Source organism: Chrysoperla carnea, chromosome 5, assembly GCF_905475395.1.
Source record: "Chrysoperla carnea chromosome 5, inChrCarn1.1, whole genome shotgun sequence".
In the NCBI taxonomy this organism is placed as follows: domain Eukaryota; kingdom Metazoa; phylum Arthropoda; class Insecta; order Neuroptera; family Chrysopidae; genus Chrysoperla; species Chrysoperla carnea.
In genome coordinates this window covers 7,153,669-7,171,117 of record NC_058341.1, presented here as the reverse complement: position 1 = coordinate 7,171,117, position 17,449 = coordinate 7,153,669, and the positions used below count along the sequence as shown (strand labels likewise).

Genomic DNA, 17,449 nt, shown 5'->3' with positions numbered 1-17,449 from the left:
AATATCGATTCTCGAGACAACACAAATGAAACAGGTAACTAAAAGAAACCCTGCCCAAATTGTGTTGTTTTTCGATCACCATTCAAATAAAACAGGTAAAAAGTGTACACCACAAGTATAATTAAGCAATAAACTTAATCGTCACATGTACTCTAGTTAACTGTTAAAAATTTGGTGATTTTCGCTTGTCTTATATGCTTCGTTCGTTGAGGTACCGGCCCTTGATTGGTTCTTTTATTTGAATCCAATGGCTGGCCGACCTTTGTTGATTGGCTGGCATCTACACATAGGCTGTACAGGTCAGAGAATGGTACTGGACCTTTGTCGCTATTCAAAGCGTTCTTTCCCATTCTGTTGATGTACAAACTTTCGTAGGCATCAAGTTTCGATGGAATGTTGACTAATTTTAACAACTTTATCTCACCGATCTGATGTCCCGTTTCCATGGCGTGTGATGCCACCGATGACTTTTCCTTCCTTTTATTGTTGAAATGCGCTATATGCTCTTTGTAGCGTACGCTAAGGGAACGGGCTGTTTGGCCAATATAACCTTTCGAGCAATCTGCGCAATCAACTTTATATATACCTGACTTTTTGTTGTTTGGAATACGATCCTTCGTATTACATAACATTGACCTCAATTTCCCTTTCGATGTATATGCCACTTGTAGGTTTGTGTTATATTTTTGCATGGCCTCCGATACTTGGCTGGTTTTTTTGCCATAAAAGGTCAATGATGTTCTTAGGACTGGTTCTTCCGTTGACAATGTTGTTGTTTCTTTAAGGGACTTCCGCCATTTCGCCTTTTTCAATAATTGGTCAATTACGTTCGTTGAATATCCGTTGAGTACCGCCACATTTTTTTCATGATCATCGGTGGCATCACACGCCATGGAAACGGGACATCAGATCGGTGAGATAAAGTTGTTAAAATTAGTCAACATTCCATCGAAACTTGATGCCTACGAAAGTTTGTACATCAACAGAATGGGAAAGAACGCTTTGAATAGCGACAAAGGTCCAGTACCATTCTCTGACCTGTACAGCCTATGTGTAGATGCCAGCCAATCAACAAAGGTCGGCCAGCCATTGGATTCAAATAAAAGAACCAATCAAGGGCCGGTACCTCAACGAACGAAGCATATAAGACAAGCGAAAATCACCAAATTTTTAACAGTTAACTAGAGTACATGTGACGATTAAGTTTATTGCTTAATTATACTTGTGGTGTACACTTTTTACCTGTTTTATTTGAATGGTGATCGAAAAACAACACAATTTGGGCAGGGTTTCTTTTAGTTACCTGTTTCATTTGTGTTGTCTCGAGAATCGATATTTTATGCTATTTTTCATCTTTTTTATTTATCTGTCCGATTATTATTTTTTGATTTAATTTTTATTTTTTATTTTTGCTTATCAATTTTACTTAATTTTTTTGTTTGTTTCAGTTTGTCATTTGGTAAAAAATTTTTTTTTTTCAACTTATTTTCTTGTATTTTTATAATTTTGCTCACTTTCATTTTTTATTTATTTTATATTTTATTCTGTTTTAGGTACACTAACTAATAACTTCTTCTGTTTTAGGTACACTAACTAATAATTTCTTCTGTTTTAGGTACACTAATTAATAATTTCTTCTGTTTTAGGTACGCTAATTAATAATTTCTTCTGTTTTAGGTACACCATTTTACTTCATTTGGTAATACTTATTCTATTGTTCTTTAATTAATTCTATTTTAATTTTTTAATTTTTTTAATTTTTGTTTTTTAATTTGCTTATTTTCATTTAATTTTATTTTGGTTTGTTACAGGTTTTTCTAAATTCTAATTATTTATTCTGTTTTAGGTATACCGAGGATAAAATTTTTAATTTGTTGGTAATCTAATTTGCTCTTTATTTTTATTTTTATTTCTGTGTTTTTTATTTTATATTTACAACTTTTCTTATCTTATATTTTATTTTGAGGCTTAATCCCTTGGTTTTTTGATATTTTCATAACGATAATCCTATCTTAGGATTAAAACTTAATATTTTATTGTGTTTTAGGTGAAAGCAGGCAGTTACATTATTTTAGAGGGTGTAACATAAAGATTTATTATTATTATAATCGGGTAAATAATTTTATTTTAATTTTAAGGGTAATATTTTATTATTATTTGTTTCAGGTTGATGCGGTTCTTTTTTCGGATTTGTAAATATTTTTTAATTTTAAGACTTTTTAATTTTAAGAGGTTTAATGCTACTGAAGAGGATTGCCAAAGCAATCGAAACCGGTCTAGCTAATTAATAATTTTATAATCTAGCTAAATATTTTTATTGTGGGTCCTTAAGGGGATATATTTTAACAAAATGCATAATACAGCCCACAGAAATGCTCATCTTAATTTGAATAATAATTTGGTGCCCAGACCAAAGGAGCAGTTATGTAAGTTTTTTAAATTATCATTAAAATTTCGTTCTCTTTCAGCGGATATATCGTTTTTAAACAATTGTTTAAAAGCAAACGTATTTCCAAAATTTTTATGTATTAATTCTAGCTCCAACAGTCCGAATGCTCGAAAAGCAGTTGAGTTCGCGAAATATAAATGGTTAGTCTTGGAAAAAAGTCAACTTTACTGTTCACGCAGCAATATTGAAACGGAAAAATACAAACTACACTTAATGCTGACCAAAGATCTTAACGAAAAGGATTTCCAGAATTGGCTATTATGGTACCGGAAAATCAACGAAATCATTGACCACAAAATGGAGCAGACATATGATCGACACAACAAGAAATTGTTATCGCTCATTTCAATTCAACAACCCAGGGCAAAACAAATGACCAGCAATGACAGGAGGAATGATAATAAACCAAGACAAACAGCCATTCATAATCAACTGAATATAGTTAAAAACATATCAACAAAGGAACTTTCAACGGAGGAACTGCAATTATTAAATAAAGGTCTCAATTTTTCTTTGAAACCCCTAAAAACACCGATCATTGACATTATCGCCGACGTAGAAACAACCATCAAAAGAGCTCCAGAAAGTGTAAAGCACCAGATCAGGAGAAACGTTTTACCCATCCTGCGACCAGAGGAAAAAGAAATCAACCATCATATAACTCATCATAAAGCTGTAAAATCGCTTACGGAAAAAGGAGTGACGATCACCAAGGCAGATAAAGGTAATGCTGTTGTTGTTTTAGATAAAGAAGATTACATTCGACGGATGGAAAAACTATTACGGGAAGGACCATATGAACGTGTCGAGAAGGATCCACTCCAAAAGAACATCAAAGAGGTAAAAGAGGTGATCAAACAATGTCAGGCGCTGATTGGAAGCAGAGATCGTTTGAAGTTACAATCATCAAACCCACTAACTTCTAGATTGTACGGATTGCCGAAAATTCACAAGGAAGGAGATGGTATGCGGCCCATTGTATCCGGGATCAACTCACCAACATACAAGATCGCGAAATGGCTTGTGTCAGAATTTAATAAATTCAACAAGCCGACAGGTGATAGTGTCTTGAATTCTATGGAACTCATAGAAAAACTTAAGGGTGTAAATTTAGTAGATGGGGATAAGTTTGTATCTTTCGACGTAACGGCCCTTTTTCCTAGTGTGCCAATTAATAAAGCGTTGGACCACCTGGAGGAATGGTTGACGGAGAACAATGTGCCTGAACTGGAAAGAGGAGAATATCTCCAATTAACCAGATTATGCATGGAACAAACTTATTTCCAATTTAATGAAAAATTTTATAAGCAGGTACATGGAACCAGTATGGGCAACCCATTGAGCCCTTTTCTAGCAAACATATTCATGTCAAGATTGGAAAGGAATTTAAAACAAGCAGCGGAGTATTTCCCACAACATTGGTATCGTTATGTAGATGACATATTTACAATTATAGATACTAAGAAAACGAGCGTACACGATTTTTTGGAATTTTTGAATAAAGCGGAACCCAGCATCAAATTCACCGTTGAAGAGGAGCAGGATGAAAAATTACCATTTTTGGATCTCGAAATATCCAGAGATAGCGATAAGTTGGCGTTCAACATTTACAGGAAACCGACAAATGTAGATAGGTTTATTCCAAAGGACTCCTTTTCTCATTGGAGCCACAAAATGGCCGCTTTTAATTTTCTTGTTCACAGGTTAACAACATACCCATTATCAACAACAAACTATAAGAAGGAATTGGATTACATAAAAAATGTGGCGGTACTCAACGGATATTCAACGAACGTAATTGACCAATTATTGAAAAAGGCGAAATGGCGGAAGTCCCTTAAAGAAACAACAACATTGTCAACGGAAGAACCAGTCCTAAGAACATCATTGACCTTTTATGGCAAAAAAACCAGCCAAGTATCGGAGGCCATGCAAAAATATAACACAAACCTACAAGTGGCATATACATCGAAAGGGAAATTGAGGTCAATGTTATGTAATACGAAGGATCGTATTCCAAACAACAAAAAGTCAGGTATATATAAAGTTGATTGCGCAGATTGCTCGAAAGGTTATATTGGCCAAACAGCCCGTTCCCTTAGCGTACGCTACAAAGAGCATATAGCGCATTTCAACAATAAAAGGAAGGAAAAGTCATCGGTGGCATCACACGCCATGGAAACGGGACATCAGATCGGTGAGATAAAGTTGTTAAAATTAGTCAACATTCCATCGAAACTTGATGCCTACGAAAGTTTGTACATCAACAGAATGGGAAAGAACGCTTTGAATAGCGACAAAGGTCCAGTACCATTCTCTGACCTGTACAGCCTATGTGTAGATGCCAGCCAATCAACAAAGGTCGGCCAGCCATTGGATTCAAATAAAAGAACCAATCAAGGGCCGGTACCTCAACGAACGAAGCATATAAGACAAGCGAAAATCACCAAATTTTTAACAGTTAACTAGAGTACATGTGACGATTAAGTTTATTGCTTAATTATACTTGTGGTGTACACTTTTTACCTGTTTTATTTGAATGGTGATCGAAAAACAACACAATTTGGGCAGGGTTTCTTTTAGTTACCTGTTTCATTTGTGTTGTCTCGAGAATCGATATTTTATGCTATTTTTCATCTTTTTTATTTATCTGTCCGATTATTATTTTTTGATTTAATTTTTATTTTTTATTTTTGCTTATCAATTTTACTTAATTTTTTTGTTTGTTTCAGTTTGTCATTTGGTAAAAAATTTTTTTTTTTTCAACTTATTTTCTTGTATTTTTATAATTTTGCTCACTTTCATTTTTTATTTATTTTATATTTTATTCTGTTTTAGGTACACTAACTAATAACTTCTTCTGTTTTAGGTACACTAACTAATAATTTCTTCTGTTTTAGGTACACTAATTAATAATTTCTTCTGTTTTAGGTACGCTAATTAATAATTTCTTCTGTTTTAGGTACACCATTTTACTTCATTTGGTAATACTTATTCTATTGTTCTTTAATTAATTCTATTTTAATTTTTTAATTTTTTTAATTTTTGTTTTTTAATTTGCTTATTTTCATTTAATTTTATTTTGGTTTGTTACAGGTTTTTCTAAATTCTAATTATTTATTCTGTTTTAGGTATACCGAGGATAAAATTTTTAATTTGTTGGTAATCTAATTTGCTCTTTATTTTTATTTTTATTTCTGTGTTTTTTATTTTATATTTACAACTTTTCTTATCTTATATTTTATTTTGAGGCTTAATCCCTTGGTTTTTTGATATTTTCATAACGATAATCCTATCTTAGGATTAAAACTTAATATTTTATTGTGTTTTAGGTGAAAGCAGGCAGTTACATTATTTTAGAGGGTGTAACATAAAGATTTATTATTATTATAATCGGGTAAATAATTTTATTTTAATTTTAAGGGTAATATTTTATTATTATTTGTTTCAGGTTGATGCGGTTCTTTTTTCGGATTTGTAAATATTTTTTAATTTTAAGACTTTTTAATTTTAAGAGGTTTAATGCTACTGAAGAGGATTGCCAAAGCAATCGAAACCGGTCTAGCTAATTAATAATTTTATAATCTAGCTAAATATTTTTATTGTGGGTCCTTAAGGGGATATATTTTAACAAAATGCACGTTTTTATTGACTTGACCTGTGACTTTAAATCAAATGACCTGAAATTCGAATATGAAAGGTTTTATATGATGTTATAAAAGCGAAGTTTAATAATTAATGAGGGCCTTACTTTCTCGTAAAACTGTCTACAAATGTTGACATTTTTGAAAAATTTGCTCATCAAAATTTACACGGTCAATTATGATCGAAACTTTACTATACGATAGATAAAGACTTTCGAGGAGATAGTCTAATATTTTTTTAATTAACATTGTGAGGAATACTTTTATTAATATTATATTTCAAAAGCTATTTCACGAGTAAACTACCTTACATAGTATCAGTTTTATCAGAGCTCGGAGTAAATTGAAAATCAAAAGATGAGCTGTTTGTACACATAGGCTTTATAGTAGAAATAATGTATCTCATACAAAAAAAGTAACAAGAATTGACACCAGTTACGTTACTTTTAATATAAACTGGTGTTGTATCACGTATTTATGTACCTTCGAATTCGAAACAGTTACATCAACTAGAAATCATTTTAAACTATAAAACTATGAAATTTTAGTTTAGGTTTTCTATCTGAAAGCTCCGGGAAATCGGTGTCACTTATTTTAGTAACGAAGCTTTTTAGCTGGGTATACCATATGAAAGTTTCGGGAAAACGAGGGATAAACCAGAAAAGATAAGATATTATTGAAGAAAAGCTGCTCAGAACTGTCCAACTTGAATCTGCAAAAAATAATCACCAAAATTACTGATCTCTGAAAGACTCATTATTACTCCGAGAATCGCGTTTCGCACAGAATTCTAGGGCAAAATTTTGTTACCAATTTCTATAAAACACAATGTAGAATGGTCTTTTTAATCCAAAAAAATGAAAAATTTCCTTGCTGTTAGGCGATGACTGCCAGACAAAGGCTTATTCTGCTTATCGGTCGGGACATAGAAATAACGTAATTTTTATTATCAACTTCTTTGATCAACTAGATTCAAATTTTTTCACCTGGTGTCAACTAACGTTAGTTAATCGGACCTGGAGCAATATTGCTTGTATTATATTTATTATCTTATAACAGCAGGTTGGGTAGTTAGTTGAATCTTGGTATTTGACTTTAGTTGACTACTACTGTTGGCTGGTGCTATTAGAGCATGGAGTTTGTTTTGTGCTGATGATGTTGGATATTTAATCCTATTCACTGTATATTTATTATTATTACGGTACCAGAACTGGCAACGTTTACGGAAGTTTATTTTAAGACGACTGAATTCCGGATATTTCTTTCAATATTAAACTTAAGGACGTTCTTCGGAAAAGGCCCAATAAATCTGACTATCCCTACGGTGTTAAATTTACAGATTTGGGCTGTTAAAGTTTGTGTTGAGTTGTTAAAAGTTTGTTTGTTTTTACTCTTAATTTTCGTCTAATTTTCCCTAGGTCTAACAGAATCTATGAATAAAAGTCGAAACACAAAGTCTCAAGTATTATCATACATTCACTTTTTAGGGATAAAGTACATCTCATGAGACCGAAATTCAATATAATGTCGGCAAAACTGCCTGGCAATTATAATTTATATTATTTTGAGAAAATCTACAATTTTTCGGGAATGCTCACAGATCTAAGTTGCCTAGATCAATAAAAAATCTTGAAATCAACTTTTTCGTAATGTTGCTAGCACTTATACCATTATTATTACTATATCTATGGATTCGATATAGAATTCTATATTCATATAATAACTAGAATAGCCATCTATACTCACAGTTATACTTCTTCTAACTAAATGCTACTGAAAATTCTGTTGAATAAACATAACTAATAAATATTTGTATTTATGATTACATTATGGTTCGAAAAAATGAAGCCATCATAAATTTTCTGATAGCTTCACATCCGTTAATTTTGATCCGGCGAGCGGAGGATGTGTGACTGGCGGATATGTGATTTTAACCCGTCACTAATCGCGTTATGAACATTTTGCTCACATTCTACCGATTTTCATGAAAATTCGAATGTAAGAGATTTTTGGGACGAAAAATCGATGTAGCTAGCTTTCATTCGTTTAGTTTTATCCGTGTTTTCAGAAAAAAAGGAAACATTGACTGCAATTATAACTCTTCCTGGCATCTATAGGTGAATAAATAAAATACATTACCGGGATATTCAAATTGGTATATGTGTGGAGACATTTTAAATGGTTCTTATATTAGTGATAAAATTTACGGCTGTTTAATTCAAAATACCGAGTAAAGCTCGGTCATTCAGGTTCTTTTCTTTAAGTCCTTCGGAAATATTGAGAATTTTTTCACCACGAGACTGAAGATGTAAGCAAAAAAATACTTTCTTCGGAAATTTTCGGCACTGTTCGTGTACTTTCGTTAGTTTAATATAAGTCGTACTCAGTAAATTAAATAAACTTGTGATAGAAATAATGTGAAATTAAGATTACCGAATGGTTGACGTGAGTGCTGACGAGTTAAAGCAGCTAAAATTGCGGAAGCGATGAAAAAGAAATCAATTGATAAATTGAGTAAAATTTTATGAGCCATCTAGTACACAGTATATTACTACTACACACATTTCAGAGTGTATGTACACCTTTTTTGAGGTGTAGAATACAGGCCAGACCATGTGATATTATAAACTATACCTATCTCTTACCTAAACACTACATTCGAGTACATTATCTATCTCTCTCTCAAATTGCTTGTATATACTTATTACTCTTTTGCTCAGCATCACATACAGGAGCAGCTAAATATTTTAATTCACCACACTTTCAGTGTATAACATGATAAAGTAAAACAGCGACAAGTATATACAAACACACATATATTTGAGAGAGACAAATTGTAAGTTGGAATATGGTTGTTCATTGATTTGTAGGATATACCTATTACTACACTGTAGTCGCGGAAACGAAGCACTAAAAACAGTCAAAGTACAAAAAATTTGAACAGTACGACGGATTTGAATGCGGTTTTCGGCATTCGACTCGTAAGAGAATCAGGAAAATAAAATAAATATACTAGATTCACAATTCGGTGATGAAAATGATTCCAAGCTCTGTTACACGGGGGTTTTTGGGGTTACTGAACACGAATATTGAGACAGAATTGGTCTCCGAGATATCCGGTGACCAGGGTAAAAGATATCGCAACGTCTCCTGAAGTTTTTGGGAAATTCGTTTTATAATCAGTCCAAACTCGTTATTTGGGGATTTTTGGAGTCGCTGAACATGAATATCACAGAATTGATCTCCATGGTATCTGGTGCCCATAGTGAATGGTGTTCCCTTTTCTCAATTAGCACCAGGTACTTCAGGGACCAATTGGCCCAAATCCCCCGTGTTATAAGTTTGGAATCATTCTTTAACGAATCGAATGCCGAAATTCGCATTCAAATCCAATTTTCTGCTAAAATTTGTCGAACTTCAGTGCTTTGTTTCTGCGATTACTCGTCTACTCACTAATAAAACTCATATCTTCTGCTCGGTGTGTATGTGTGACTCAACTACTCAATTCATAAACGCAGTTGTAAAATATTATTCTCATTGCGTTCAACGCTGTTGTGTCGAGTGCACGTTATCACTCGTATCGTGTAACTTCGAATACTCGAATGCGCTAACTGTCTCGCAACATTGTGTGTTTTTTTTTTATTGTATTCGATTTGTTATATATTTTATTGTGTGTATTGTTGTCAAAGGTTGAGAAAATTTTACTCGTAGAAAGTGTTGATTGTTGATGTAAATCGCTGGTCGATTTGTTTACCCACGAAAATCGGTGTTGATAAAAAATTAACTTGATAGTTTATAAAAATTAATTGATATTGTTGTGATTTTTAAAATAAATTTTAGTGTTTGTTGGTGAAATTAAAAATAATTTTCTGTGAATTCTTAACTTGATTCGTTCTTGTGAATTTGATAATATTCGACGGTTCATTCGAGTTTTATTAGCAGTTTTCGAAGTAAGTTTCTATTTGTGAATTTTAAATAATAATTTTTTTTTTTTTTGAACATGATATTCAATTTAATAATTATAATAAAAGTTTTGTCGAGAAATTGAATTAAAACTTCAGTCGTTTCGTCTATTTTATGAGCCTTTTTCGAGGTTGATATATTCACTATTCAGTTGCCTAGCAAACAAACAAATACATTAAAACTATGGTGAAAATCTTGTTAGAATAATTTGTTTTTTCTACCAACTGCGTCCACCAAATTTTAATATACATAGTTTTTTTCAAGAGCGTTTTCTAAAGGTTTTTAAGGTAAAAACCTCATAAAGTTAATTTTTTAAATCGCTTTTTTTTTTCTACCTGATAAATTTTTGGGAAAATAAGGTATTTCTCGATGATATAGGGTACTGAAAACCGCAACACATGAGTTAATCGTATGAAAATACAATATAACGATTAACGGCATAAAAATTTTATAAATATGGTGGAAGCGCAGTGAAATTAAATCGTTCTTTTTTTGTTCTTCTAATCGCGTCAAATTTTTAGAATTGAGATTTAAATTACAATTAAAATTATTTAATTATTTTGTACTTTTTAGTACGTTTTAAAAATATGTGATATGAAAAGTTTATTTTATAAAATTTTTTTCCAAGTTTATTGTGGTCTGAATCCACATCATACACTGCAACATTTAATGAACCAGAACAAATTTTTTTAATCATCTCAAGGCTAAATTATTGTTAATGTGATTAAAAAAAAAGTTAATCATGGAAAATTATAATTATTATTTAATTTTCATTGAAATCTTTTTAATTTTTCTTCATTGAATTGATTATTGCTTAATAAAAAATGTATTAAGCTCTATCATTTTACTAATTGGATCCTCAATATTTTGCTTATTTTTAAGCTCCGAAAAATAGAGAATCAAGAAGTCTTTCTCGATCCGTGAACCTGCCACCTCTCGTTTTAAGGATGTACGAGCGCCGAAGCAATTTTGGATAAAAGACTTGATTTTTTTAATTAAAAGACTTGATTGTAATTCTAATTCATATTAAAAATAAAAATACATTAAAAATTGATAAAAATAAATTCTATAGATTTTTTTTTTTCAATGTCACACAGATTCATTACTTACATACAAGAAAACAAGAGAATTATAACAAGCAATTTCCCTCTGACTGTTGAAATTAATTAATTTCAGCTTCTTTATAAATTAAAACATTATACCTACTATAATATGTACAATATACAAAAAAAATTCATGAGCCAACCTCTGTCACTAAAGTCATATTTCTCCCTCATTAGTTATTTCTTCTTAAAACATTATTTTTTGAGAAAGGCCGCATTTATGTCTTTTTTTACTTTGGAAAACATGCAATATGTATTACTCTGCGTCACAAAATGTGCACGTATTTTACCATTTTAAGTGATATAGCTATAGCTATATCACTTAGAATGGTAAAACACGAGCACGTTTTGAGAGAGTGGTAAGAATAGTAAAGGTAAGCTGGAAATTTGGCAGTACAACATCTAAAAGGATATAAATTTGACACTAACATACCGAATTTCATCTATATTTAGAACCTCAATTTGTCGAGGCTAAATTGAAGTTTAAAGCCATATAAAAATGTCGAAATAATCGAAAGAACTGCTTAAATCATTCCTTCCTCCTTTTCATAAGCGAATGATCCACTGTGGATGTGTTAAGAAATTATTTCGTTCCGAAATCACATGGATTGTGTTCAAAGGGTCATCATGAAACGTTAGATTTGAAACACTGCTGTTGATTTTCAATGAAGTGCATAAGTCTATATTTTTGGAGGAAATATATCTAAAAAAATATACAAAAATACAACAAAACGTAAGATTCTATTTAAACTAATGACACACGGATGTAATTACTAATAAATTATTATATTACATTACATTTTATAAAAAAAAAATAAATTTATATGTAGGAATTATTATTTAAATCCTACACTCTTAAATCATATTTAAAGGAGCCCGTACCAATAAATTGAGAGTAATGTTCACAACCAATAACTTATTGTCCATGAAGAAGGAATTCACTGATAGTTTATCAGAAATATAAAATTATGTTTTTTTGTTAGCAAATATTTAAAAACAAACATTGATAAAAATGTATAATTGTTATTATTTTTGCAAAAATAGTGATAAAAATTTTCTAAATGAAATAAATTCTTGCGTGATATTTAAAAGAAAATAAAATGGTATAGATTGCGATCAAACTTACAAACATTATAGAGCTTTTTAGATGCGAAAACGTTTTTTTTTTTTTTGGTCAGATTTCCTGGTCTCAAGGATGCAAAGAAAGTTGGGCACTTATTAAAAAAGGTCTATTAATCAATTTTTAATTTAGAACAAAGTTTCATATTTTGTAACAAAAGTAATCTTATCAATGAGGTTAACCAACTTTTTATTTGATTATAATAGTAACAGAAGTTATCAAAATTTATCGAGTTTTATAAATCATATAAAAGTAAGCATTCGACAAATAAACGGAATGTCAATCTTGGCAAAAATACCAAGACTTAACATTTTGAATTATTAGAAAATTGTTTTCGAAGAGTGCATAGATTTTGTAAAACCAATTGTCCTTCGAACAAAAAATTATTTCTAATTTAAAGCGTTCATCTGTCGATTACAAGTTATGGAGTAGATTGAGCTTTTAATTGAGCTTGAAAACCCACGGCAACTTACATACCATAATTATAAAGATAATTTTCTCAACGATAATAAATTATACTATAATAATCCGGAAAATCGTTTACATTTTATATATCATTAAAAGAAATAAGTTTTTGAAAGAAAATTGGATGTCAAAAGGAAAAATTTAACATTTTGTCTGTATATAAAAAAAAATAATGTTTATAATCTTAAAATATAAATTATAAAAAAAATAAAAATAAAATGACAACACATTTCCACCCGCTGTTTGCTTTGCTATCTATCCAAAAACATCTCAACAATATAAATAAAATTTTCACATTTTCACAATGAAAATATTACAATTTTCTGTTTTTTTATTTTTTTATATTCTTTTCTTTGGTTTATTGTTGTTAGTATTTTCTTAATAACTCTAAAATTGTTCTCATCTTTTTCTTTTCACAAAACTAAGAATTCATCTTTTTCTAAAATACGAATGAATGTAAATTTTCACTCTAAAACGTGAAGGCCAAAGTAGGTAGAAAAAGAGAAAAATTTTTTTTTTATTACATGAAGAATAGTTAAGAAAAAAGTTTTCGTATAATCATTAATTTTAATATTTAATAACATTCACAAAAAAAATGAATTAATGTGTATTTTACTTAAATGTCCATTTTTCTTATTATACAAAAAAAATTAAGAAAAGTTTTTTCACAAATTTGTATAAAATATATTAATTTTTTGTTTAGGTAAAGAATGATTTAGTGAGCCTAATAATATTTTTAGTTAGCACAAGGAGACTTGACTAAAATAATAAAAAATAGGGTAATTAAGAAATTTGTGGTCTAAAATTTGCTGCTCCAAAAATATTAAGAGGTACGAAGTTTTTCTGACATGCAAATTAGATTCTAAAGAAATTTTTAAATATTATCTTGGAATCCCTTTAGGATTGATTCAATCTTGTCCCAAAAAATACGAAAAACGGATTCTTTTGATCAAGCATTGCCATTCAATTCGCTACTTTTTAAATTTTGAGTCCTGTGAGGTAAGCATCTCTTTACATTCTACTAAACGAGGTGAAAAAAAAAGACGAAATCTTTAAATCACCGATTTCGAAGAAAATTGGAGATAAAGCTTCATTTACTCTCTAGATAGTTATAGGAGTGCCGAGGGCTATAGGGTGGAAAATACATCTAGAAATTGACAACGGGAATCGATAGAGTGACGAAATCTAAGCAAAAAGTGTCATTTATTCAGTATATTTTGAAAAGTCATTACTTTCAGAGTTATTAGCGAATAAAATTCGGAGTATTTAACGTCAAATAACTTAAAAAATTTGACTTTTTTTTGAAATAAGTGTATCGTACACTTATTTTTCCCTCTAAACTTTTTGTACAACTTTTGGAGTTATTTAACGAACGATAAAGACAATTTTGTTTGTTTTTTTCACTTAAAGACAATAACTTTCGTAACAGAAAATTAAAAATTCTTACATAACACAAATTATATTGAATACACTGAGTACATAAAAAAACCTAACATAATTATTATCTCTCGTGTGGTACATATTTTTTCACAGGCTTACAATTGGAATGTTGGAGGGTTGAAATTCTTTAGAAAAACACAAAAATTACGAGGGTATATTTGTTAAAAAAAAAGACCCTTCTCTTTCAGTTTTTTCTCTTTTATTTAAATGTTTTTTTGTTTTTATTTATAAAAATACTGTACCTACCTTTTTTTCTTTAAAATCTTTTACAATATTAGGGAAAAAATTGTATATTATGTGACTTATTTTACGGAGACAAAAAAAATGATTTTAATAATCCCTCATTAAACACGCATACAGGTAGTCACCACAATCAAAATTACGCAAAATACTTTTGAAAAATAAATTTGAATCTGGAAATTGTGCGAAAAACTGTTTTTAGCCAAGAGGATCCTTAAAATCGATAGGTATTCTAAATGAACAAGGTCAAAAATTTTTCAATTTTCCTATTTATTCATTCAAATTGTTTTTGGTATTCTTGGCGATTTCGGTGTTAAAAAATACTTCTCCTTTTCTCGCTGAAAATCCTTCGTCTGATTGTTTTTCAAAAAATTATTTTCGACGTATGCGAGAGAGCAATTAATAACATATCAAAAATTCTGAAGTTTATTTAATTGTACACTGCCTTAATGTCCTATCAACCTTAAATACTCTATATAACAAAAAACCTTACAATAATAGAAAAGTTAGAATTGTGTTTTCTTGTATTCTTGATCCAGAATCATTGGAGCTCGAATTCATAATATAAATTAAATGTAATTTATATATGGTTTTTTTGGACATTGTGTAATGTCATTTATGTGGTTAAACGAACCATATTTATTCAAAAAAAGGACACATTCAAGAATTTCATAAACCCTCATTAAACTAAATTACAATATTTTCTACTAATATGATTTATTTTTTTTAACTTTGTCTTTCTTTCTCATGCATTCTTTCTTCCACATACAAGATGGAACGATGAAATTTAGAGAAGAAATGAATATCAGAATGAATATCGTCTTTAGAACTCATCTTCGGTGTGGAACTCTCTAAAAAATTTTTTTAATTAATTTTTTTTTTTTAAATTTCTTAATAATTAAACTCATTTTTAACTAAACGCGAGTGCTGATGGGTTTAAATGACATGTAAAAAGATGTTAAAATTGAAAATTTTCACAGCTTTATGCATAAATAAGCACCAGTTAACGCAGCTAATACAACTGTTCTGAGTTTCCAGAATTCCAGACGGCACAAAGTTTCAAATGCGAAATATTTAATATCCAACCGTCTTGTAATCTACTTTTTCGTTGCGCTAATTTTCATACCATTATAGTTTTAATCCCGGACAACATCAGGCCTTAATAACTATATAAAATTACAAAAATTATTTTAAAACATGAAAATATAAAACACACATAACAACAAAATAATTAATAAAATTATATATTTTATATTATGTTATTATTTTATTATTTTGGTTGTGATTGAAAAACACAAAAATATTTTTTTTAATTAGTTTAATTAGTTTGGTTTATATATTGGTTTTTATTTGAAACAAAAATAAATTAATGAAATAATGTTATTTTATTATTTTATTAATTTTAAATTCAATTTTATCATATGGAATTAATCAGTAACTTCAAATGCGGAAATTAATTCGATTGATTGAGTTTATTCTCCCCACACTGGACCATTTTTTATCAATTATTAGGTTCCATTCTTCTGATAGAAAAAAGACATACTTCTGATATAGTAATCAACCCAATATGTGCTGCGTACATTACATTTGGTTTTATCAGGATATTTACTATTTTTATTTTCCTTGTACTTACTTTACATTATCTTTATTATCTTCTGATAACTCACTTTCGCAACTCATTTTTTTAAATGAAAAAAACCTAAAATTTTGAAAAGAACTATAAATTGACAAATTATAAAAATATTTTTGCATATTCTCAAAATTCATGACAAGCTGAATCGATTGAACAAGTTGATCTAAGTGAAAATGGTCGGTTTTTGATGTCGTTTTTTTTTTGCTACACTTTTCTTGATTTTCTCTTGCCGACCCGCAAACAAATCCGAACGACAACTTTCGATAGGGAACATAGTTTTAAAATGATTTTATGTTTAATTCGAAATTATCGATAATTATCGAAAGCTTCAAAAGTTGAATTCTAGACTTATTTTAAACTAGGCACATCAAATAGAAGATAGAACGAATAGATATTAGACTCCCACTCATGTATAAGAGCCATGTAGAGCGATAATTAGAAGGCACGTTCGATTTCGATATTCATGAATGAATTTCAAATGTATCTACTTTACGCTCGATATAATATTTGATTTGAATATATTTTGGATGAACTTTAAATTTGAATGAAATTTAATTTTGAATATTTTGATGGATATATATTTAGCAAATATGTGTTCTATATTATGACATTAATAAATCATAATTTCAAATCATTAGAGATTCATTTTGGAGCCGCTGTTGTAATAATAATAACTATCTATGTTGATAATAATTATATCTAACTTTGATTTTATCCTAAAATATAACATACCAAATTGATTATGAATTCATATTCCAACTAATATTTATTATTAATAATCAATAGGCATCATAATTACTTATAAGTGACAGGTGTAAATCATGATATTAGCAAGTCTTATGGTGGATATGACTTTTAGTAGAATTTATTTACCAAAACTTTGCTTACGATAAATATTTGCATTAGTATCTATTTTTAATGGCATAATTTTGGGTAAAACTTTTTAGGTCGTTTTTGCCTAAACTGTACGGTTTGCGGAAAAATGTTTCGGACAAAAAATGTTACTTTTTTATTCAATAAGAATTTTCTAATGTTAAAAGTGTTTATCTATCGATTACCAGTTATGGAGTAAAGTGAGCTTTTCATTGAGCTTGAAAACCTAGGTAAAGTTTTATGTTGGCGTAAGATGTGCTTCTATAGACACTCGACATTTTTCGCTTGAAACATTTTTATCGATAAAAGTTATTTTTCGAGTTTGAAGGATATGTTCACTTAAAAAAGTCACTCTGGATGTGTAAATTAACAAATTAGAAATATTTGAGCATACTTCGAAGGTAATTGACTGTTTAGTTTACGAAAAAACAATTAACAAGGACGAAAACGAAAACCAGTGGTAGAGATATCGATATGTCATTATACAAAATCCCATATTTAAGGCATTTTGTAGCAAAT

The 17,449-nt window shown here is 29.7% G+C and overlaps 2 protein-coding genes across 2 annotated transcripts in view; both read left to right on the top strand.

The window, feature by feature from the left end:
• Positions 1-2,746: 2,746 nt before the first annotated feature.
• Positions 2,747-4,918, top strand: LOC123300392. Its single transcript, XM_044882962.1, has one exon. The coding sequence runs from the start codon at positions 2,747-2,749 to the stop codon at positions 4,916-4,918; it is 2,172 nt and encodes a 723-aa protein (XP_044738897.1).
• Positions 4,919-9,970: 5,052 nt separating this feature from the next.
• Positions 9,971-17,449, top strand: part of LOC123301777 (rho-related GTP-binding protein RhoN-like) — a 102,309-nt gene continuing 94,830 nt past the window's right edge. The window contains exon 1 of the mRNA XM_044884676.1: positions 9,971-10,043. The gene's annotated coding sequence lies outside the window, so the exon portion shown is untranslated. The remainder of the gene's footprint in view (positions 10,044-17,449) is intronic.